Genomic DNA, 26,290 nt, shown 5'->3' with positions numbered 1-26,290 from the left:
TGCCAACGCAGAGGTACTGTTCCCGACGTCCACGCAATGTTGAAGAGACGTGTCAGCCAAGACAGTCCCTCAACATCCAGAGCCTTGAGGAATTCAGGGCGAAACTCGTCCACCCCCGGAGCTTTGCCACTGGGGAGCGTTTTGACTACCCCAGATACCTCAGCCACGGTGATGGAACTGTCCGCGTTTGTGTCCTCAGACTCTGCTTCCTCTATGGAAGGTATGTCAGTGGGATTGAGAATTGAGATTGAGCTCCTCCGTGAATCACCACGTTATCGTGATGGAGGGGTTTGTGTGCCCGAGTGATCCTAGGAGCTATGTTGTCTGGGGCTATATTCCCCTGGTAGGGTCTCCAAAGGCAAACATGTCCTAGTGGGCGGGCCAGACCAGGAGTGATTTCATAATAAGACCTTATGAATAAACACAAGAGGAGGGACCACACCTCGCCCAGGCCAATCACATGCGGGGACAAGCATAAGGGTCCGGTGCATTTTGCTTTGGGTGGCGGTCGAGGGCGGGTGCCTGGGCGACCAGGTCTTTAGTGGCCAAATCTGGTTCTTTGGGAGGAGCCCGAACTTGTGAGAGAGGTTGAGACTCACCTCAACCCACAGTTTGGGTTCTGGAATCAAACTCCTTGAGTGGGGCTGGACCTTGTTCTACTCTGGAGTTGCTGCAGGGGAGAGACGGCGAGTGTCAGAAAGCCTTTTTTTTCAGAAGACGGGATAGATGTGTCCCATTACGTGCATTCTTAGTGGTCTCTTTAGCTGCTTTTATATTTTTAGAACGCACAGAAAAGAGAAAGAGAATTATGTTCAAACATGTCAATAAATCCTCCATTAAATCAATGAAACTACTTCAGTTGCTGACACGAAGCCATTCAGAGGCTGCATGGAGAGAAATCTAAAGATAGTCTTTTTTTTTAACTACATTGTCATTTTTTAAAAATCTTTGGTTATTTGTGTCGTCTCCCTGGATGACGTCGTGCTTTCTCGGGCCACCTCGCCAGTACGTTCTGTTACTCATCTCCACCCAAAAAACGCAAAGTGCGACAGCTGCAATCATGTGACCGTCAGAGTGTCATCACACTCGTCATCTTTTTGTCACCAGCGCAGGTGCAACTTTCAGAAACGCGTTGAGAAGGCGAAATAAAAACTGATGGGTTTTGTCAGAAGTCACGCGCGCACTTTTGTGAGAATAATCACACGTCAGAAGTTTATGAAAGCCTTGTGCAACCAGAATTTTTGGTTTGAACTGACTTCTGTTCTTGCTCAAACCAGTTACATTTAGCTTTTAGCTGGCGTTGTTCTACTTACCTGAACATATGTTTATGATATTAGTAGGAATCCACAATTTTTTTTTTCAAGCCGATACCGATAACGTCTTACTTCTTGAGACAGATACCGATAACCGATAACTTTTCTATTAATTTTTAAATTTAGATTTAACTAGTTTGTGCACATCTGGAGGTAAGAACCACTCAAACGAAGTTGGATTTGGCAAACTGTACCGATAGATTTGTCCGTACCAAATACCATGACATCACTACTATGAACAAAACATTAAAAAAAATAGCAGCAATAATTATGGTTCCGATAATTATCGTGCACCCCTAGATATTAGCAATTACCATAGCAACTAGGAGTGACCCGATAGAACTTGTTAACTTCCAATCTGATACCGATATTGCAGCATTGAATATTGGCCAATAGCGATATCAATCCGATATCAGCACAAATCATTCATACATTTTTTACTTATTTTGGAGTGTGGAATGTTAGAAAAGGCTTGATCAGGTGATATCATTACTCAAACACAGAACAATAATCAGCAACAGGAGGTATTAGAAAAATGGGGTGTAGTTTTGTCAATAATGTAGTGGTGGCTAGTAGGGGTGTCACGAGATACTTAGTTCACGAGACGAGACGATACACAAGATTGGGTCTTCGAGAATGAGACGTGGCGTTACCATTACTTTTCAAGTACAATGAAAAAACAAAAAAAATCTAAAAAGAAGTGAAGCAGTGTTAATTCGAACTACTTGACTGCTTTAAATGTGTCCACTACTTCACTTAGACACAAAAAGCCAAAGAAAAAGCAAAACAGAGTTAATCCTTTGATCTATAATTTCTGTTCGAACATCAAAGTTGTATGCGACTAGAAGCATATTTTTTTTCAAAGACTTTGTTGGAATTTCACTTTACAGATGCCACTGTGTCTACAGTATCTGCTCCCCAGGTTGTTTTATTAGTGCCAGCCAGTAGTACTTGTTAGTCTTCAGTTGGCTAACATTAGCATGATGCTAGCATGTGTTGAGTGCAGTAACTTGGTTAATTAAGATGGGTCAGTACAGCATTCCTAGAAAAGCGGTAGCGATAGTGAAAGAGTGCTGCTGAAGTCGCACTTTGCTTGACAGAAGGATGCTGAGGTTGCTGGCCAGCATTCAGTGCTCAGGCAACATGTCTCCTGTCTCTGCTGTGTATCCATGATGATGAGTGGGGGGGAGGAAGGGCGATGGTGGGCGTTCATGAGTATGAGATGATGAACTGAGTAATGCTGCCTGTTTGGAAAGTGCCGCTCAAGCCGTTGAGTCAGCAGCGCGCCTGTTGCCTAGAAACCTCCGTGTGGATCCCGACACCAATCCCAGCTGAGGCTTTCTGGGACAAACTCAGACTGCCGGGGTGGGATGGATACTAGAGACAGGCATGATTAGTCGATTATTGCAGGGTTTTCCGTCGGATGTTTTGAAGCTGTGGTGGTGGGCGTCATGGGAGGCTGCCGCTGCTGTGTTATGCCACTGCTGTGTCTGCAATTGTTTTTTATTATGACAAATAACCATTTTTTATGACTTATTTATTTAACTTTTTTCAACAACCAGCAGTACATGAATCGAGAACATTGCAAAACTGTTTTAATGGAAAAGTTGCTGAGAGCAGTTAAAGTGAGAGTCTAAAATGTCGAGCCTCCTTTTGTTACCTCACCTATTTAGTCCAAATGTAGTATGTGACCAGTACAAAAGTACAAAATTTTGTACTATTTGGCACAAACCTAAATTTAATTTGATGCCTGTTTTAGAGTAATAGAAATACATGGGAAATGAATTGTTGAATAATATACTGTATTTTGTAGTTCAAAATAACACAATTAACAAAACAAACAATAGGGACAAGCGAGTACCCCACCCACCCATCTAAATTATCTGTATCCATATTTGTACTCGGGGTGGGCGGGCCATAAACCGGAAACGGGTGGGGTTTAACCGGAAATGGTTGGGGCTTAAATCGGTACATTATTTGAAGTCTAAAACTGACATGGATTGATCAGAAGTTGCTATATTTATTGTTTATTATTCAGCTAAATGTGTGCTTTGTATGTGTGTAAGTGACTGTAAGACTTTATTATTTAATTTGTGTTTTTAATGATCTGTGTGAAGTTGGTGATTCATGTAAACATTCAGTGATGGCAAACTGCTATATAATCTGTCAGCCTTGTTCACTGTAGTTTTCTCAAAAGCACCGCGGAGAGTAGTTTTCCAACTGACTTTATATCACTAGCCAAATTAGAAGCAAGCAGACAGAAAAAAAAAAAACAGCTCTGTCTTGTCAAATGCACCGTGTACGTAACGAAACAAAGTTTACCAAGTAACTTTAGATGCGAGCTGAGCTGAAAATCTAAAAAAAAACATCTGGAGTGGAGTCAGTGACCAACGGGATACGAGCCGTTTTCAACTCTGTCTTGTCAAATGCATCGAAACAAGTCTACCAACTAAATATCATGCAAACATAGAAATAGAGCGAAATAGAGAATGTGAGCTGGAGTCGAGCCAAGCAAGCAGAGAGTAACTGTCTGTATTGTGTCTGTGCGTGTGAAAGGGTGAGAGGCATGGCTCCTCTCTGTGGCTGTAACGAGTCTGTCTAGGGAGGGGCGGTTGCTGCGTTTGACTGGCCAATCACAGAGCATAAAGAGTAAATACAGTTACAGCTTTTATCCCATGAACGTGAGAGCCACTTGTAGCTCGCCCGTAAGACAAAAACGAGCCTAGCTAGTTACCGCCAGAGGGGCAGTGAGAGCCAAGCAAAATGTGTAAACAAAAACTGCAGAAAGTGGAATGAGACTGAAATGTGAGCGATCACACACGCTGGCATAGATAGAGTAGGCTTAGTATTGTGACAAGCTGTCCTCAACTGACGATTAATTTTACAGGCTTTTTTTCGGTCTCTCGATAATAAGAAACAAAGTGATCGTCAACACATGACGTGTCGCATACTTTTATCTGGTCACACATGCGCAAGTGCCAACAGGGCAGACAGGCGATTCCGATGCATGCTTATCAAAATAAAGCACAGTGAACATTTTTTATGATATTTTAAATTGTTTTCAAATTAATTGTGGTCAATATGTACGTAAATAGTAAGCTATATATGCATTTATATAGCATATATATATATATATACATCCATACAGTATATTACTTAAAATTGTTTTTCAAGTTGCCACACGGTGGCCTAGTGGTTAGCACGTTGGCCAATACAGGACAGCCTGGAGATCGGGAAGACCTGGGTTAGATTCTCCTCTGGGCATTTCTGTGTGGAGTTTGCATATTCTCCCCGTGTGCGTGTGGGTTTTCTCCGGGCACTCCGGCTTCCTCCCACATTCCAAAAACATGCAGGTGAGGTTAATTGGCAACTGTATGAATGTGAGAGTGAATGGTTGGTTGTCTATATGTGCCCTGCGATTGGCTGGCGACCAGTCCAGGGTGTACCCCGCCTGTCGCCCGAAGTCAGCTGGGATAGGCTCCAGCATGCCCCCCTAATGAGGATGAAGTGGTATAGAAAATGGATGGATGGATGTTTTCAAGTTAAAAAAACAACAAATTCTTAAGGTGTGACAGCTTTTATTTTATTGTGGCGCTGCACCGCGATCAATTACATGTAGCGGAAACCCTGTATTGATCAATCTAATATTCGCATTAATACTGCTTTCACATGTTGACTTGTTCCTCTATGTAGAGAAGTGACAACTTGATTTTCTTATTTGAATGTCAACATGTTTAGCTTTGAGCTGAGGGGTTTTTTTCCTCCATTTTCAGCCATCATTATGTATGACTGATTAGCTTGAGCTCTTCAACGATGACACAGTCCAGGTGTTTGACTGACAGCTGGACTTCATGTGCCTCCTACTTTAATTCCATGTCACATGACCCTGAAATCTTCCCACATCACATCTCGCTCCAAAAGGACCAAGTTGCTGCTTACCGTGCCACCTTATATCACTTCCTCATTTATTTTCTGGTGTCACTGGAGTGTTTCATCCCTGACTTTGTTTCGTTAAGTATGTACCACCATGCCTGTTTAGTCACGGTAACACCAACATTCCCTTTCAGTCAAGTTGGTATCATCATGCTCCATTAGTCATGTTGACACCCTCATGCCATTTCTGTCAAGTCGGCACCAGCATGTCCCTTTATCATTTTGGTACCAACATGTCCTTTGTCATGTTTGCACTGTCATGTCTATTTAGTCATGATAGTGCCATCATGCCCACTTAGTCCTGGCGGTATCATCATGTCCATTTAGTCATTTGGTCATGTTGGTACCATGGTATCCATTTGATCAAGTTGGTACCATCTTGTCTGGTTAATCACGGTGGTGCCACCATGCCCACTTAGGGGGTATTCGGCAAAAATAGTTCAACCAACCTAGGCTTTGTGCTCAAGATGCAGCTCAACAGAACCTAAAATCCGCAATCAGACTTAATTGGTCGGTGGTGACAAACTTACTTTGTCAAGTCCAGTTTTCGTAACATGAAGGATTCAATGTAAACTCGAAATAAATTCTACCATAACCATAACTAAGTAATTATTATGGACTGTTATGAGGAGTTACCAATAGATTATGACGGCTAAAAGCAACAGTGTCGCCACCTACGGATAACCGCTGTGATGCCAGCATACAGCGTGTGAATACGCAAGTTAACAGTGATTATTACTGTAAACAAACTGTACCCTACTAGTCTTTTCATTTATCGATGCTCAACATTACACAACTTTGACATATTAACACTTATCCCTTTAAAAAAGAAAATTGGAGCAACAACTGTCTTTTTTCATTTAGAAATAAAGTAAACATTGTTTTCAAATGCTTTATCTCATTGTGACCACTAGATGGCGGTGTTGACATGTTGTGGCAACCTTTTTAATTTGTGACCATTTTTTCCTTGTTATAATAAAGAAGTGTTTTCTTCCAGCTGATTGATGCCTCAGAGGGCTTATTCCTCCAACAAATATTGTAATATAAGCAGACTAACGGTCTGAGTACTCACACAAGGACTGCTGTGGCATGTCCACTCGCGGGCTCTGTAGGTTCGCAATAAATGATAACGCCATCTCCGAATTAGTTAAACAGTGAAACAGAGGCACTTTCATAGCAGATTTTAAGTTGAAAGCCTGGACATAATTCAGCTGCTTTAAAAGAGAGCTACCGTCGCTGAACAGGCAAGTCTAACCCACTAATCCTGTTTGCAGAATACCCCCTTACTCAGGTTGGCACCATCATGCCATTTCAGTCAAGTTAGTACCATCGTGTCCATTCAGTCCAGTTGTTACTGTTATACCCACATACTGTATATGCCATCATGTCTGTTTGGTCAAGTTGGCATCAGCATGCCCCTTTAGTCATTTGTGTACCATCATGTCTGTTTGGTCAAGGTGGTACCATCATGCCCATTCAGTTAAGTTGGTACCAGTGAGGCCCATTTAGTCATGTGGATACTCTCATGTTTGTTTAGTCAAGATGATATTGCCTTGTTGGTACCATAATGCTCTTTTCGTCACGTTGGCACCATCATGCCCTTTTAATCATGTTGGTACCATCACCTTAAAAACACAAACAGCCTTCGAGGGAAAGGCTTCTTGAGACGTCATCTGTAATTCTGTGAAGAAAGTGTCGGACGTTTCGCTCCTCATCCGAAGAGCTTCGTCAGCGAACTAATAAGTGCTGGTAGCCTAGGCCTTAAATACAGTACGAGTGGGCGGAATTGGTGTGCCAACGCCCTCCTCCTATTGGTTCCTAACACTAAGACTGGGAGGAGTAGTGGTCTAATCCTCTCCTTCCATTAGCACCTCCGATCAAAGGGAAGTGTAGCTCCCTGTAGTTGGGTATGAACGACTCTGATACTGGCTCGTTAGCATCTATTGTTCTGGCTCGGCCCTGGCTCCACCTCATTGTTAGTTCGCTGACGAAGCTCTTCGGATGAGGAGCGAAACGTCCAACACCTTCTTCACAGAAGTACAGATGACGTCTCAAGAAGCCTTTCCCTCGTTGGACAACTCCTGTACGACTGAGAGCCTACACAGACGCACAAACAGCCTTGTTTGTGTTTTTATCTTTTTTTATGTTGTTTATTTTGTTTGTGTGTTTATTGGTTCCCTCCACACCGGAATGATGCAGCAAAATGCTAGCCACTGCACTGCACAGTATACCTTGTGCATGTGAGTGTGCATGTGTGTGTGTGTGTGTGTGTGTGCGCGTGTGCGCGCACAGAGGGTTGTGGGTGGATGATGGAGGCTCGTTACGTCAGATCCCAGATACACGATGACCAGTTTTACTGCAGCGTGGGGAGAACTCTGTAATAAATAAGTGTTTTGTGTTCTGCAGTATTTTGTGGGCTTCAAACACCCCCACTAAGCAGAAGGTGCTCAGATGTGTGTGTGTGTGTGTGTGTGTGCATGTGAGCGAGCGCACAAATGTGTTGCAAGAAAAATGGCTGAGCGGGTTGGCGATTGTCATCTTCCCCAAAACAGCAAACATTAAAAGAAGAACGTGCTTAGAGACAACATGGTGGCGTCTGCGTTGAGCACCTTGTGTTGCAGCGTGCTCAACGTGCGGACAATTGTGGGTCAAATTTGGAGGGTCGTAATGACAGCTTTTAACAAAAGTGGAAAAAAAATGAGTGCTGTGTTTGTCACTTGTCTGTTAGCTTTCAGTTTACGTCCTGGTTCATTGAGGATGCCATTAGGATTGTAGGTGGTGGACACTTCTTCTTCTACTTCTACTGATGCCATCAAACAGTGAAACGTGAAAGTAAATTCCTACATCCTCACCGTTGGATGGCACCAAAAGGGGTGGGGCTAGATGCAGTGCAGTGTGTTGATTGGTAGACAGAGAATGGTCACTTTCAGAATAGGAAGAAGAAATTTGTCCTCCATTGTTGTTTACAATAAAAAGGCCTTCCTCTTCTTTGTTGGTGCCTCACACTGTGTGCCCACGCTGTGATGTCACGCCATTTATGCATCAGCATTTTCTAACCTTCCACGTGATTGGACCGCTTCAGGGAGATACGTGGTTAATTGTCTTCTCATAGAGATATTCTCCTTCCTGTCAGCCTGGTCGTCTCCTCACTCTCTCACCTCCAAAATATCACAGAATCACACACATGCACAGTGTGGTGAGACGTGCATGTGATGGGCTGTGAGTGTGTGTCAAAATTCCCAGAAGAGGTTTTCATGATGGAAATATGAAAAGCTGCGAAATTTTATGTCCAAGAATCTCTTTTGGACTGAAAAATGAGTTGTTGTTGTCTAACAAAGGTTAGCGACGTTAACATAGCTATGTGAGCAACTGTGCTAACATTATACTCCCATTTTAACACCAACATCATGCTTGGCTAGCCTTGTCACTGAAGAAAAACAAATTTACAGCTGCCATGTGTGTAGCTGACTGGATGATAATGTCTATAGCTTCACTGCCTTGCCTTTTAAACTGCCTTATCTTTTAAACAATGTTAGATGGATATATGTTATCCCTAATGGAAACTTGCTGAACACAGATTGATATAGTTGGATCATATGAATATAAATCAATTCATCAATGTAGTGGATGAATCGCTTCACCCCTAATTTGCAAGCAAAAAAAAAATTTTGCAAGCTAAATAAGATTTGCAAGCAAAAAGATTTGCAACTCTCAAAGCTTTGGATGCATCGCTGATCCTTTGGATGCGGCTCTCAACCTTTGGATGCAAATCTCATTTTTGAATTTTGCAGTGCTCAGTCCCTGTTTTGGGTGGGGCCTCCTCTGAATGATGTTACAAGCCTTTTTATTGGTCAGTCTCGAATGCTGGGCTCACAACTTCCGCCCTCAAGAGAGTGAAAATACTAAAGGAAGTCGACATAGAACATAGAACACCACTTAGTTGTATATTCAGAACAGCTCTTTCCCTTCATATGCAAACTCTTGTGTCGTCTGGTCCCTGTTACCGCTCAGGAGGGACCAAAGACTAGAAGCAAATAGCGCTAAGCTAGCATGCTAAATAGCGCTTGCTCATGTCTGATTACTCTCTCCGTCATTGTTAGACAAAAGCACAGGATAAATGGCAGATCCCGGGCTGCGTTAAAGATATAATTTAGAGGAAAAAGTTAACAATAAACATCGCAATTTCTCTGGTGTTGAGTAGGCGTGCCGGAAAGAAGAAGAGAGAAGAGAAGCTATCTGAAGCTATCTGTCGGCAGATGTACCCTTGTAACCTTCTATTTTAAACCATAATATGAACTACTTCATTACCAACTTTATTATTATTTATTTATTGTTGTTATCTACGTTTTTTAGTTTTTATATATAAATATATATTTGAGCAACAATATGTTGTTTGGATATTTACACAAGGTTATGTATTACGTTATTAACTGTATCATTATTATATACTGTATGATTCATTGATATCCTAACTGGAGGCTTCGTGAATCTCTACTAGCCAAGTCAAAGTCATGATTCTTATTTAATATTTATCAAATAGTTATTTCTTTTCTACTTAGATGTTGATGATGACTTTACTTGTCTTATTATTTGGTTTGAAGTAAAAGTACCTCACACTCTTACTAGATGTCCCATGAAGACGTCATCACAAGTCCATACAGCAACACCACACAGTCCTTCTCAACTATTTCAAAAAATGTATGTCTAATCTAATCTGTATATATAAATCTCTTCTATAAATGCTTAGGCTTCATTTTGATTATAAACTGTCTTTACAATGTAGCACATCTAATCCTGTTCTAAATGCTTGTACTTTAAAGGGAAACTTCACCTTTTTTAATTTTGCCCATTATACACATAACACTTATGTGAACCAAGAGCACACGTCTTTCCCTTTTCCGTGCGTTCTAAAGAGAGAAAAACAGTTTGTATGAAGGAGCTAACAATGTACGTCATGGGACACACCTATTTCAACAATGTAGCTCACTAAAACTTTCATGGTTGTATGTACATGCTGTGACCGTGCACTAACAGGTACATTCATGATAACATGCAAAACTTACTCGGGATGTCCCGATCTACATCATTTTGGCTTACGATCCAATCCGATTTTTTTTTATAGTCTTGTGGATCCGATCCGGTACAGATCCTTTTTTTGTTTTTTTATAATAATAAGCTTTTGTTACAAACATGAATTAGTGGAATTGAACATGGTTTTGAAAATAGCTCTTCAAAGCATTAAAAATAATGCAAACAAACTATTGCTGAATTTACATTTTTTACAGCACGACCATTCAATATTTTGTTGCTTTTGTAACAAACCTCTGTGAGTCAGGTCCCTAATCCAGGTCTCAAGATCCAATAAAAGTTCATGCAATAAAAGATACAATTGGGCGTGCCAAATACTTTTAGGGTAGGACTGATCATTTGACATGGTTATAGATCAATTTGTGGTGTGATTTACAATATATGACTTTTTTTTAACAAACTTTCTTGAACGCAGTAGTAATTTATTGACGGTCCCTAGTATAAACAACCAGCGGTTAGAGCAACACTTCCTGTGCGAGCTCCTCACATAATGACACAGCAGTCCGGGCACCGTGAGGGGGAACTATTGCTATACATACGGAGCCGAATAGCCAACGTCCAACGTGAAACTAGCTTCACCACGGTACACGGCGGACATGTCTACGTGGTGGTGTCGCGTTTTCTTCTTCTTGCGGGTGGCGGGAGTCAAGTGGCGACCAGCTTTGAGGTGCATTACCGCATCTACCATGTTGGAGTATGACCGAGCGTTACAAACGGTACACGGCAACCGGATCAGCCCGATCTCATGGCGGAAGCCGATATTATCCGATCTTCAAAATACAGCTGATTGGCAGCCAATCCCGATCCTGAAGATCGGATCGGGACATCCCTGATACTTACAGTATTTTGATCATTTTAAACATTACCGGAAGTTATTTCACATCTAGTGCTACTTCCGTCAACAACAGTATCATGTCAAGCATGTGTCTGCTTGCTACTACTAATCATAGCAGACCTTGTGAGAGCCGCCGCCGACTACATTTGGACCAATGAGGATCCAGAACCTTATCTTTTTGAGCCTGAATGTACAGACACATGTACATTGCACAGGCAAATGTGTCTTCAGGGCATAGGATTCAGGTCGTAGTCGGTGAAACATCCATGTGGGGGCGACCCTGGAGGCATTGTTGGTGAGGTGTCTCGCCCAAGGACACAGCAGCAGTGCCTGGAATGGAGGAAGCGGTATTCGAACCTGCAATCCTCCGGTTACTGGACGACTGCTCCACCTCCTGCCAATTAGAATAGCATATTAACTTCCTTAATCTTTGTAATTAAGGGAGAGGAAATTAATGACAGCGCGTGATTATTTTACATTGGTCAAAAAATAACAAATTCTCCTCCACACTGTGCATACATTTTTACTATCCATTTCTTTTTGGCAAGTTGTCGTTCAAATTGTCTCGTGAGTCCATTTACTCCTGGACCGAGCAAAGCAAAGCAAACACAAAATCACATTAACAACAGTGATGTAAAAACATTTTTTGTGGTTAATGACAATAAAATGATGGTCACAAGCAAAAAATAACTGCGTAACTCCGGCCCATTTAGGTCTGTAATAATGACTGGAATCATTTAAATTCATAAACAGTTTATATAAATGTACAGAGAGTGGTAAAGGCAGCACAGACGATCACGGACTGTCCTCTCCCTTCCCTGATGGGCATGTACAGCAGAGCAAGCATACTGAGCTCCAACCCTGCTTGAGCTGTTTGACCTGTTGCCCTCAGGAAGGCACTATAGGGGCATCGTAACCAGGACCAGCACACTCAACAGTTTCTCCTATTTCACTCTATCCACAAAATGTGCAATATTTAATATGACTGCAACAGTGACTGAAATACTCTGCAATATTATATAACTACTCATACTGAGCAACATATCACTTCATTATTTTGTTCTTTTTATTACTTTATTCTGTTGCAAATATTTGTGTATATAATTTTCTAATTTTTATATTTCCACAGAGAAGTAGCTCCTTGAAATCTCATTGTACATGTGTGCATAATGACAATAAAAGACATTGGATTACATTAATTCTAATTCAAATATCTAAAATAGGAATAAATAATAAACTGCTCCACAGTAGTGTGTATTTGTTTCACCCTAGTCCGTCACTTATACATATATCATTCAGAGTGGATGGTTAGAGCTGTATGTTTATACACAAGCCCACTATGGAGGTGCACGATGGTGATCAACATTAGGATAGTCGAGGTCTCGTATTTGAACACAAATTGAAGTTTCAAACATCAATCTAAGCTTTACATATCTGGCGTTAGATGTCCTAAGGAATAAAAAAGCTTTACTCACATTTTAAAGTCGCTCTTTCCTCTCCGTGTTGCTCCGCCATGTTGAAAGATCAGACAGCCAGCTGTGCAACTGTAGGCGGAAGTTGTCAGCCAGCATTCCAGACTGACCAATAAAAAGGCTTTTAAGGTTGTTCAGAGGAGGCCCCACCCACAACAGTGAACGCGATTCGTAAACATCGCAAATTACATTTGTAAACCTGCAAATGAGATTTGCAAATCCAAAAATGAGATTTGGATGTAAGCTGCTGTCATTACACAATCCGTCCCGGAAACGCCATCGGTTTTGTGCATGCGTGAGGCCAACGTCACTTCCGCCTTTAGCAATTTTTTACGACAGCGCTTCTGCAACGTCACGTGCTGTGGTAGTTATTATTTTTTAAATGAACATAAATGGTCAACAGCCGTACTTCATATTTGTACTATACTGGGGGGTTATTTTATTAGTGACTCTTATTGAAAGACTTTGTTAGCATGCGGATGTTTCTCTGGTCTTGTGGCATCCACCAAGACCGAGCTAAGTAAAAACTGATATATGTTTCTGCCAATAGATCGACGGATGGCGTACATTACACGTGCCTAACATGTGACTGCCGAAAAATATGCCGAGCGGACACATTCTGCACATGCATAGAACCGATTGTGTTTCCGGTACGTATTTCTTAGTGACAGCTGTTACCAAAAATAAAAAGTTGCAAATAAAAGCTCTTGCTTGCAAATCTATTATTTTTTTTGCAAATGACTTTTATGCTTGCAAATCCATTTTTTTTTTTTTTTGCAAATGACTTTTATGCTTGCAAATCCATTTTTTCTTGTGATAAAAAGACAAAAATTTCTCTCCATACCGTCTCCCAAAAGTGGAGCAAGTTAGCGAGAGAGATAATAGGTTTTTCTCACATTTGGTGGTCATGAACAGGCCCTGGAGACACATATTACTGTTACAACATCATTACAAAGTCATTTTGACAAAATAGGAGACTTTTAACACATGAATTAACTAGTGTGAATATTACATAACAGTATTGCCCATAGGAAATCTTTTTTTAGAGAAATAATCTGTCCCAGAGTCAAACTGTGTCCATCATAAAAGCTTTATTAAGTGTACAGGTAATGTTCCATGTTATATTTTAGCAAGTGTCATACACGTGTAAAAAGACGTGAAGCGGTGTTAATATAGAATGTAAAAAGTGAGGATGTGTATACGGTAGTTACATTGCAGTCTTACTGCTTTGACTTACTTAACTTTGTTAGTGGTGCTTTGGGTTTACCACATCAGTTTCATATTTCTCAGCAGTCTTGAATGCAGCATGAGGATTTGTTGAGCATCTCCTACTTCCTTCCTTCTGCTTCCTTCCTGCGTCTTCTTCCTCATCCTGACTCCTGCCGCTTTTCCTCCGCAGCCTCCCTCTCAGGCTCCACCTCTTTCATTCCCATAAATGGGCGTATTTCCAGACCCCGGCAGGTGGGGATCTGGCTGTGGTACGGCCCCCCGACAGACAACAGGGAGGATGTATTTTTAGAAACAAAGCTACGAGCCAGTTCAGTCACAGACAACATGTCAGCATGGAGGGTTCTTGCTTTTCTCGTCAGCAGCCAGCGTGCAGCTCCTCGTCACGAGTGTAAAAATACAGCACTAATTAAAGGAACTGTGTCAGAGAATTGTTGAGGAGACACAATAAATGCAGACAGAGAAACTTTAATGGCGTACACACATGACGCGTATGTGAGAACGTTACTCATCGACATGGTTGTGAGGATTTAGAATGAACCTGACGTACCTGTCATTGTGAACATCAAACGCACGTGTTTTTAGACTCATCCATGCCTACTAATGTACACTTCTCAACATTGAAGACAATTTTGAGTGTTCAGTGAGCCTACCGTACATGCTTTGGCAACACTGAAGACAATTTATGCTTTTCAATGAAGCGAACAGAATTGTTTTTTGTAAACATGGAACACACAGGCTTTTCAAGTTTTCAAGCGACCTAATGTCCAAGTGTCTTCAACTAACCAAAATGTTTTTGTTCAATGAACCTAATGTACAGGTACATGTTTTCAAAAATATTGGAGACAATTCGTAGTTTTTTAGCGAACCTACTGCAACATGAAGGTTTTTGTAAACGTCAATCGTACGTATTGTTCAGGTCTTCAGCCCACTTAATGAACATGTTTTAACAAACACTGGAGATGATTTGGTCCTCAAAATAAACCTTACCCTGTGTTTTTATTGTGTTGAAACAAGTTAGCATATACAGTATACTATTTTGAGTCTTCAACGAACCTAAAGTACGTGTTTTTGTAAACACCAAAGGCGATTTAGGGCCTTTAACAGACCTAATGTACATTTTTCTTAAACACTGGGGACGACGGGATGGCATCAACGAGCCTGACATGCATCTTTTCTGAGCGCTGAGTTTTTAACGGCCAAAGCCTACATTTTGTCATAAACATTGGAGACTTTATAATTGTTTTTTGGAGTAAACATTTAGTGTTTTCAACTTAACGAGAGAATCATTTGAACTTCACTTACTCCCATCCAGCAAATGGCAAAAAAAAAACACTGATTGACCGGGGCTCGCAGCATCAGCAGAGACTCCCCCCTCAACTCGGTCATGGACTGTTCTCTCCGCAGCAGAACCGCCAGGTTCACAAACAGCTTCCTTCTACAAGCGATAATAATGCTAAACTCAAAATAACTCCCCCCGACGTCCTCACTCACACACCCACACAAGACTGTTCCCTCAGTCTGTTTCACACGCACGCCCACTGCTGTGCAATAATTGTCTGCAATATACTGTAAATTCTGGTGTATCAAACTTTTTGGATTTGGAATTATTCTATAAACACCATAAATATACCGCAAAGCAAAGCCTTTTATGGTGAATGAAAACCAAAAGGAAATGTAACCTATAAAAGCGGAGACGTACCTGGATCCAGGAGAATCCAGGAGACTCCAGGAGAATCCAGGAGAATCCAGGAGAATCCACGATCCACGCGCTATGACGACTCAAAGGCGGCCAAAAGGGTGCCACTGTACTGTGGTTCTTATGAAGTCCAGACGATTAATCCAGCAGAAATAATGGATGATATCCAGCAATTATCACGTAATTAAACAGAAATACAGACACATTAAATATACCGTACATGTAAAATATAAAACAAAACATGAAATGCTGTGTTGTTCTCTTGGAGATGAATAAAGTATCTATCCATCCCAGTTTCACAAGTGACCCTACGTAAACCTTATGCAATATACGTAGCGTCACAGGCGTACACGTCATGTCCGCTGGCGTTCTTCCTCGTCTTGTTCATGGCGGGCCGTAACCAACATTTAGGTGTATACTGCCGAAATTCATTCTTATTAATAAATGTGTCCAACCTGTTGATGATTAGCTTTTCAATGATTTTTGAAAATTGGGGTAATAAAGAAACTGGTCGGTAGTTTGTGAATTGATGTTTGTCTCCATTTTTAAAGATTGGAACTACTTTAGCTGTTTTCATTTTGTTAGGGAATTTACCAGTCTGGAATGATAGATTACTGATGTATGCCAGCGGTCCTGCGATCTCGTTAATAACTCTTTTTATCGTTTCCATTCCTTTTCCGTTACAGTCGGTTGATGTTTTTGCTTTACATTGACAAACAATGTCGTTGTTTTCCTTTTTTATCACGTCAGTGAGGAACACGGAGTTGAGATTCCTGCCTATAATGTCATTCCTTTCCTCTGCTGACAAGAAATTTGGTATCTTTTCTTCCAATTTTGGTCCAATATTTACAAAGTAGTTATTGAACCTTTCGACTACCTCGTTCATGTTATCTTATCTAACATATCCCTCTGTAAAATAGTGTGGGTAATCAGTTTTCTTATTTTTGTTTTTCCGTCACACTCTCAACATTTGTTAACTTATTTTTCTATATCTTGTATGTTTTTTCTGCTTCTTTAGTTTTTTTTGAATGATAAATCTCCTATATAGTGTGTTTTTCTTCTTACAAGCATTTAGCAATCCGTTTGTCATCCACAGCTGATTCTTCTTCTTTTGCTTATTAGATGCTTCTCTTAGTGGACAGTGTCTATCGCAGTACTTCATATAAATGTTAAGAACGTTTTCATATGCCTCATCTATATCATTCTCACTATACACGCGCTCCCATCTTTGTTTTTCTAGATCTTTCTTAAAGGAGCTAATACTTTCCTCTGTATGTGGTCTTTTGAAGGTCCTGATATCTTCCCTCTTTCCCTTTTTATAGCTTTCATTGTAAATTATAAACACTGGAAGAAGATGACTTATATCATTAATTAGCAGCCCACTAGTTGTATTGTTGTTAAAGTCATCGGTGAATATATTATCAATTAACGTTGCGCAGTGATGTGTAGTTCTACTAAGCCTGGGGATTTTAGGATAAAGACTTAAACTGTGCATTGTATCTATGAAGTTATCTATTCTGTTTTGCTTATTTGAATTCAGAAGATCAATGTTGAAATCTCCACATAAAAAATTGTTTTTTGACTGATATCTGTAAATATTGCTTTGATCCACTTCTCGAATATTTCAATACTTGACTTAAGTGTCCTATATATACAAGTTATTAATACATTTTTGCTTTTTTGTTTCCTAATTTAAATTTGTATGCATTCTAAGATATATGTCAAATGTAATATCACAAGCAAATGTTCTTTACCCCACTTTGTAGTTCAGATGTTTATCCACATACACGGCCACTCCTCCGCCACCTTTGTTGTTCCTATTGGCGCAGTTCATGTCATAACCTTCCAGCTCAAAGTCCATGCCCTTGTCGGCGTTGATCCAAATTTCTGAGATTGTGATTATTTTGAAGGGTTCCTTAAATTGACTCAAGTATTGTTTGATGTTGTTATGATTTGCATACATACTTCTGCTGTTGATGTGAATTGAGGTTATTATTTAATTGTTCCTCTGCATAGTAACTGCAGTCATTTCTGATATGTGAAAAGAAGTTTCTATCCAGATCTACTGTATATCGTTCTCCTGTTCCAGTTGTTTATGTTATGAATTTGGCAGTTCTTTATCCATTTGTGTCGACCAGCAACCATTATCATGAAGTCCACCAAGAGTTACCATAAATATAATTTAACTTTATGTAAATTTTGCAGTTGGACGTCCATATTGCTTGAATTTTTTTCTCTACGTAGATGTCTTGCTCTCGTTGCTATGTCCGCTATGTACGAGGTACACATTTGTTCCCTTTAGCATCTTACCTTGTCTCAATAATTTGTTTTTACATTTTCTGATGGCGAACCTCATGATAATGGCCGCTGGTTTGCTTTTGTCTTTCTGAGGGAGAGACTGACAGGCTATATTATCCTTATGTATGTTAATACCTCTGTCCTGCAAAGAGTCTACTACTTGCTGTTCGATCGAATCCAAATCTTGATTTCCATAAACTGATCCCTCCCCCCTGGGCATTACTGCAGCTGCAAAAGACCAGGGTTGTGTTGGCAATTCAGTAACAATCACGTCATTGATGCGGGTATATTGTTCAAGGTAAATTTTCATTTTTGCAATAATTACATCTTTCTCTTCATTTTGTCTTTTTAATTTCTTGATCTCCTTAATCATGTCAATTAGTTTATCTTGCTTACTTGTCAGGTCTTCCATTCTCACTCATAAACTCCACTGATTTCTTTCGCTCTTCATTCTACCTTTTTAATTCCTCCATGTCCCTTTTGGTAGCCATCCTCTCATATCCTTGTCAGTTACAACCTGGCCTCTTGATTGCAGCTGTGATCTCAGTGGTGAGGGCAGGAGCCTAGCAGTCTAACTGGTTAATCACCACAGCGAAGGCTGAAGGCCCTGCGGTGGCCGTTCCAGCTAACGCTAGCAGCGCTAGCTTCTTAGCACTAGCCGTCGGCGGCGGTGCCGGCGATGGCAGTTGTCAAGACCCGTCGATGAAAGCAGGTGGCCTTGGTGGGGCCTGGCAGTGAAGGCTGATGGCCCAGCGGTAGCTGTTTCAGCCGGGAGATGTTGACGCTAGCATGGGAGCAGGAAGCAGGAAGAAGCTGTTGATCCCGAGCTAACTCGACTAGCAGGCCACGCTACCGGTGCTCATCACAGTAACTAGGGAAGATAAACACCAGCGGCCAGTACAATTCCCATCATATTATGTACCACTGCTAATGGCAGATGGTACCGGCAGATGATGGCACAAAACGAAACGTACACATGCAGGCTCCTTTTGGAGCCCGCTGAGGATGGTGATCAATGTACCAGCCAGAAGAAAGCGACGGAAACTTACCGACACAGGCCCAAAAACTGGGCCTGCTGAGAAGGATTTGGCTCCGGTAAGTGTCCCTTTCTCGGAATTTGTCACTTGTTTATCATTTGAACGAGACATCACCCAAAGCCTCTTGCTGCCACTTTGTTCTGCATTGTACTACCGGCTTAAGACAATCAGCGTACCATGGGAGCTTGCACTTTTGGGGAAAAATTCTGTGGATTGACGAAACAAAAGTTTAACTTTTTGGAAGGTGTGTATCCTATTACATCTGTCGTAAAGGTGATGCCGCATTTCAGAAAAAAAAAAAACATCATACCAACAGTAAAATATGGTGGTGGTAGTGTGATGGTCTGGGGCTGCATTACTGCTTCAGCTCCTTGCTGTGATTGAAGGAACCATGAATTTTGGTGTCTACCAAAAAAAACATGAAAGACAATGTCCAGCTATCAGTTTGTAACTTCAAACTGAAGTGCACTTAGTGTACCTCTAAGTGGCTTTTGAAAAACAAAATGAAGAGTGGCCTAGTCAAAGTCCAGGAATGAATCCCATTGAGATGCTGTGGCAAAAAGTTGAAGACAATTTCGTTTTTAAAGTCCTTAATATATCTTTTTTGGTAAACATTTAAGATAATTGACCCAACGTACAGTATGTGCTTTTTAAGGGCTAAAGACTTCTCCAGCGTGCGGCCTGATCCTCAAACGTGGCTGCTAATTTCCGTCACTTTGTTGTGATTTGCGCGCTGGTGCACAAGTGTATTTTAATAATCCATCAAATCTCTGGTGAGTGTGTAGAAGTAAATCTTTGAAGTCAACTTCCTTTCATCGCTACACGAGTGCTGTCATGTCCACAGATGAGCTTATTTCAGCGCATGAGCTCAGCTTGCTGCCTCTGACATCAGCTGACAGCCGCAAGAAGAGCGGTGGCTCAGCTCGGAGGCAGCGGGTCATCCGGGGAAGAACCTGGGATCAGGTGGATTATAGCAGCCTGGTGGGGTGTGGGGTTAATGCGGAGCATACAGTTGGGATGTGAGCGTCATCGCGTCTTCATTTCTGACCTGGTGATATCACAGGAAGTTGTTCGGCTGATGAGAGGTCACATGAGGTCACGCTGTCACATCCGATCACTTCATTGCCTCGTCGCTACTGATCCCTCCCCGGTAATGATGAGTGGCCTGTCAAACGAGGTAGTTTCACCTCTAATTAACATTCAGACGGGAGCGTTTTGCTCTGTTGTCCCACCTCGTTAGTCCACATGCAGCTGACCGACAAGGGTAAAGATGCTGGTTGCAATGTCGGCTAGCAGAGGAAGCTTCAAGACTCATGGCAATGTGGTGTGCTAAAGGGAGCGTGACCACCATATCAACACGAACATGATGGTAATAGAAATAATGTAGTTCAGGGTCAAACAGTGGCCTTTGTAAAGGCTTTATTACAGTGTACAGACAGTCTTTTTTAACATTCTTATCTACATGTAAAGAGAAGTGAAAAGTCACTTTGCATGATGATGTCAGTGGGCATCGCTTGATGTGGAATAGATTTGTTTGGTTTTGTTAACTGATTTGTTAACGATTCAGTATTGTATTGTGTCTTTTCCAGAAGTGGCTTTCATTAGACTTCTTTACAGTTAGCGGTTGTAGCACCCTCTGTTGCTTTGGCATGCACTCGGCGGGCAGTGGTTGTGTTTTCATGTGGGTGTTTTCACGTGTTTTAAAAAGGGGCGGGGCCTAAGCCACTAAGAACACATGAATGCACGTGACAGAGGGGCGGTTCCGTGGACCAGTGGACCATCTGCAGAGGGCTAAAGAGGAAGAAGACGACAGAGATGACACTAGTGGCCTCGGGGTCTGATGCCATTTGGTTGTTTGCACGAGGAAAACGCACACACACGCAAGCACACACAGTGAAGAACACACACTCTGTGGCTCACTAACACACATTTGCCAGAGTCCCCGTTGTGTTGTAATTTAGAGCACAGCGAGCCCACCGGGCACATAGTGCTCGCTAGTCCGTCTAAACGACTCCCTAGTTCCAAACATGAAAGGCTATTTTTTCTTAAAAAGTCTTTTTTTTTAAACTTTAATAATGACTTGGATTGCATGAGAAAGTGGAAAGAAAACAGAGCTCTCTTTGACCACACGGTCATGTATTGCAACAGCACAGCAGCAACAAAACCAGTGTTGTAATCGCAGTAAGGCGCAAACTGCTCAACCAGCATTAAAAGTGCTGATGAGTTCTTTGGAAACAACATGACAGCAAGTGTAACAGGCATGACTTTCACACGAACAGCCAAGGAGCAACATTTTATAGCGCATGCAGAGCTAGAGAAATCTGCTGAATATCGACCACTCGTGATATTTCAAATGCAGCTAATGTCATCTTGGGGAGTTAATAAACCACTACATCAGGAGGTTATGAACAGCCACAGCTATTAATACCAATATTTTTTAGAGACACGTTATTTGCTTTTGTAGACCATGCATCCAGCAACTATAGGAGACTCGGTTTCATTTAATTGAATTGAGACATTAATTAGCGCATTTCCGATAAATCAGTGTAATATTTTAGCGGTTGGAGTTTGTTTGTTAATCCTCCCGGAATGATGGCAAGCTCCGAATTCATTTGCTTCATTTGCTTCACTTCACAAATGTTGTTTTGCAGCATACTAGTACTTAATAATACTGCACGTATTACATAATGTTCTCTGATTGGTTTATCGCTGCCAGCGTATGTACTGTACGTATTACGTCCCTGTGTCAGCGGGAAATGGTCTGACCAAAGTTGCACAACATTTTTATAGATTTTGGAACTCAGTGCGGGCTGCACGGTGGTCTAGTGGTTAGCATGTTGGCCACACAGTCACAGTCTGGAGATCGGGAAGACCTGGGTTAGATTCTCCCTTGGCATTTCTGTGTGGAGTGTGCATGTTGTCCCCGTGCGTGTGTGGGTTTTCTGCGGGTACTCCGGTTTCCTCCCACATTCCAAAAACATGCATGTTAGGTTAATTGGAGACTCTAAATTGTCCATAGGTATGAATGTGAGTGTGAATGGTTGTTTGTCTATATGTGCCCTGTGATTGGCTGGCGACCAGTCCAGGGGGTACCCCGCCTGTCGCCCAAAGTCAGCTGGGATAGGCTCCAGCATGCCCCCACGACCCTAATGAGGAGAAGCGGCATAGAAAATGGATGGATGGATGGATGGATGGAACTCAGTGCACACATAAGGCGCACCGTCGATTTTTGAGAAAATTAAATGCTTTTAAGTGCACCTTATAGTTCAGAAAATACGGAAGTGGCCCAGCATAGACTCTACATCCTTGTAGATATACAGTATGTATGCTCTCTCTTCAGTTTAAAGCTGGAAAATGAAAAGGTTTCTGTTTTTAGCAAGGCTGTTGTCATGGAAACATGGCCTAATGGCAGACGCAGCTTTCCAAAGTTTTATCACCTTGTTTTTTCATTCCTTTATTTTTTCGGAGCGTAGTGGTCTGTGGGCTGGACCACAAAGCCTCATTGTTTTGACATCATGAGGGATGATCAAGTCAGTGTTTGGCATGTCAGACATTACAGGAGTTCCTCGGCTTATGTATGAGGTCTGTTCCTACGATGGCATTATAAGTTGGCAGTCATAACTTATACCACACCAACACGTAAGTCACCCACACTGTACACAGAATGCATGGACATACTGGGAGGAGGAAGTCTTAATAATGAAACACTGCTTAGTTATGATTTAGTTATCACTGCTTAGTTATACACGGCATAGTTATCATTTTCAGTTTCATAGGAGCAGATCCGTTCACATGTTCAGGAAGACCATCTTTATCCTTGATAATGGTTGTGACAGTCGAATGGCTTAGACCAAGCATGCGGCCAATGTTGGTCGGCATTCCTCCACTTTCTGAGCATTTTATTCATTTTTCTTCACTTTCACTTTTCTTTTCTTTGACGCATTGCATTCAAAAGAGCCAGCTTTACACCAGGGAAACATAATAACGGCAAAAAAACTAAATGAAAAGATAAAAAATGACATTGTCCTTCCTCAGTGTTGCGACACTACGTATTCTTTTTTTGTACAGTATTAATAATTTATGGGAGTGTGTTATAACCACAAAACGTTGCGATGAAAGGTCTGATTTACCGTTTGTTTTTTTTTTTACTGCTGATGATGAGTAGTTGCTATTTCTTGACTTAATGCAGGTATAATGGTTTGAACTGCAAGGCCACCAGGAGAGGGCACAATTCTACAAGACAGTGGTGTGCCAGTGAATGGAGTGAGGTTCCCAAGGCTGGTGAAGTTAACGCATCAATAACGATGTTTGTTGTCAGGACTGTCGCATGTTGACATATTTCTCATCAAAAATCATTACAGACATCATTACTGATCACTGATAACTTAGGCTGTCACAAGATTAAAACGTGACAAGATTTCTTGTTTGGAAAAAAGCTATCGTGGGAGAACAGGGCAGCCAAAAGCCACTGTGAACTATGGCATCACTACTATGAATGATAATAAACGTAATATTAAAAAGGCAGCGCGTGAGGCATGATTAGACGGTATATTAAGTGCTGTATGCACACCTTGCAATCCAACCTATTTCGGTGTTCCCAGTGTCAGCGTCAGTGGCTGACGTGTGGCTGTTGAGTTGAACAGCTGCATCAGTGTTAATGTCCAAGCAGAAGCTGTAGTAATTCTACATTTGATCAACGTTACTTTGTCAGATCAAAACAAAGAAATCTTGTCTGCACTTTTAATCACAGAGCGGTTCTACAAGTATTTGCACTTGTTACAATTGGCTTCACACCAACTTCATAACACACTTTGGTGTAGAAGAGATCCATATTGGTAATTTAATGACATGGTCGCTTTATTGAGCGAGTACAACTGAAAGGCAAGTTCTGAAAGCTGCATAAAACCTCCACAATACAACCCAACCCCTGACCAGCAACAGCGCCAAGAAGACTGAGCTTGGACATACTCCTCCATTGCCTGGCGACACCTCGCCTTGCTGGCGAAACATGCATGGTTGTCCAAAGTGTGGCGTAGGGGCCATCTGTGGAATGTTGCTCATTGCAGAAATAAAATAAACAAAAACACAGCAAAAGTGGAAAAATAGAGCAAAAAGGCATAATGTAACTATAAAAAGCGAAAATGTTGATACTAACTCAGAAAAACACAAAGACATGTCTTTAAATATATGCATAACTTTTTTTTATTATTAATTGTTTTTTTATTATAAATATCAAAGGACAACCGGACAGCCCTGATGTAAATAAAGAAAGACAAGTAGATAAGACAAAAACAGTGAGCTGGCATTGTTCAACTACAAACTGAAACTTTTCATGTTGACACCCGCATTTCAAGAAATGCTGCAAACGTTTGACAGACGGTAGGCGGGGTGCACCCTGGACTGGTCGCCAGGCACATATCAACATACGACCATTCACACTCACATTAACATTCATACCTGTGGTTTATCAATAAACAGTGGTTTATTTGGTCTCAAAAAATGTTGACATAAATATTGTTCAGCGTCAATTTGTGGGACATTAAACATTTCAAAACACACCTGCAATGTTCTGTGACTCGGTTAAATAAAAAAGTTTGATTGTCCAATCATATTGTCCAGTCACATTGTACTTTTCTTAAAATTCATGTTATGGATTTATGTCATGGATCCAATCTTGTGCATCCTCTGCGGGTCCTCAGTCGGGTGTCTGACAACTGTTCATATCTCCCAATTATTGATGGAATCACACATGGTTAGTTTGGAAAGAGACAGCTGCTTTTCACCTTCTCACACCGTGTGTGTGGTGCAGTAGAGGTGGTCTGAGGATGTTGGCAGGTTCTCCTAACAACATGCATCAACATGCATCATTTTGATGCTGTGTGTGTGTGTGTGTGTGTGTGTGTGTGTGTGTGTGTGTGTGCGTGTGTGTGTGTGTGTGTGTGTGTGTGAAGTGAAGGTCACCTAAATTTTTGTTTTCCTGCCAATTTGAAGCAAACTCTCCTGAGCTGTGATAGGAGGAGGAAGAGGGGGTGGAATACAGATGGAGGAGGACAAATGAAGGAAAGGTGGTGGAAAGGAGAACACACTAAGGAGGAAGGGTGGTGAATTAGGAATGGTGGAGGAGAAGGATGGACAATGGAGGAGGAATGATGTTTCGGAAGGAGAAATGCAGTTGCTCTAGAGAGGAGAGACAACTATGGAGGAGAAAAACAGAGAATGGAGAAAGACAGACAATAGAGGAGAGAGATAGATGGTGGAGGAGAAGAAGGAAAAGGGATGGAGAACAAACAGTGGAGTAAGACGCGAAGGTGAGAGGGCGATGGAGGAGAACGATGGTGGATAAATATGAGAAAAAGGATGATGGAGAAGGAGGGGGCAAATCATGGATTGGGTAGAAATGGATTATTGTCAAAGGAATTGTGGAGATAAAGGAGCAATGATGAAGGAGTAGGAGGAGAACAAATATGCAGATGGGTAAGGATTCCTGGAGGAGGATGATGGAAGGAGAAGACACTGGACAGGGAATGATGGAGGAAAAGGAGGAGAAGGAATTGTGTTGGAGAGATGATGGAGGTGAGGGAGAACCAAATGAGGAGATAATGGCCAAGGTGACGTTCTATGACACATACACACACTCTACACCCACAAGTACACACACTCTCTGCTGTTCAACATGAGTCAACATCATGTGACTGTGTGTATGTGTTAGTGTGTGTGTGTGCTTGGCAGCGCCCACGTCTTAATAGCTTTATTAATATACAGGCAATTTCTTAAGTCGCATTTTAACGAGTGAAGTGAAGCACAGTGTCGCATCAAGCCTGGACCCGTACGTCAATGTTGGACATCATTCGCGTTAGCTAACTCCTCATGCAACTCCTCTCGTGTTCCTGTTTTCAGCGTGGAAGCTGATCCGCGGTGTCCGGAGGCGCTCCCTTTTTCCGACTCGTCATTCGGCCACCCACCTCCCTTCCATCCATTCGGCCCATGTGATCCCTACATTTCTACCAGCAGCACCTCCGGCGGGCCCCTTGGAGCCTCCCACACACAGGTAGCAGACAAGTTAGACAACATTTTAGCGAGAAAGATGTCAGACTGGAGGACGATGTGTCGTCAGTGAGTGAAGTATTTGTGTGGAAAATAAACACAGAAAGCTGATTGGCTGTCCTACTCCCCCACCCCAGGATAGAACCCCTATCTCTCCCCCCAGCCCGGCGAGCCTGGCCTGGGCTCAGCGTAGTCGCCACCAGCCGGCCAGCCTGGCGCTCCGCAAGCAGGAGGAGGAGGAGAGCAAACGCTGCAAGGCCCTCTCTGACAGCTATGAGCTCTCTACGGACCTCCAGGACAAGAAGGTATGCACCAGAGTGAGAGAGCTATGATATGCCGTGATG

General features: G+C 41.8%; 1 protein-coding gene across 12 annotated transcripts in view; it reads left to right on the top strand.

Moving 5' to 3' along the window:
* LOC129183379 (IQ motif and SEC7 domain-containing protein 1-like) overlaps window positions 1-26,290 on the top strand; it is a 142,360-nt gene that overhangs the window by 89,408 nt on the left and 26,662 nt on the right. For all 12 annotated transcript variants that reach the window (XM_054780542.1, XM_054780541.1, XM_054780544.1 and 9 more), the window contains 2 exons: window positions 25,800-25,950; window positions 26,084-26,251. In XM_054780542.1, coding sequence (XP_054636517.1) covers window positions 25,800-25,950; window positions 26,084-26,251 — 319 coding nt within the window. The remainder of the gene's footprint in view (window positions 1-25,799; window positions 25,951-26,083; window positions 26,252-26,290) is intronic.

This window comes from Dunckerocampus dactyliophorus, chromosome 1 (assembly GCF_027744805.1).
Source record: "Dunckerocampus dactyliophorus isolate RoL2022-P2 chromosome 1, RoL_Ddac_1.1, whole genome shotgun sequence".
Lineage (NCBI taxonomy): Eukaryota > Metazoa > Chordata > Actinopteri > Syngnathiformes > Syngnathidae > Dunckerocampus > Dunckerocampus dactyliophorus.
Note: the sequence above shows the minus strand (reverse complement) of the source record. Positions and strands in the feature narration are given on the sequence as shown.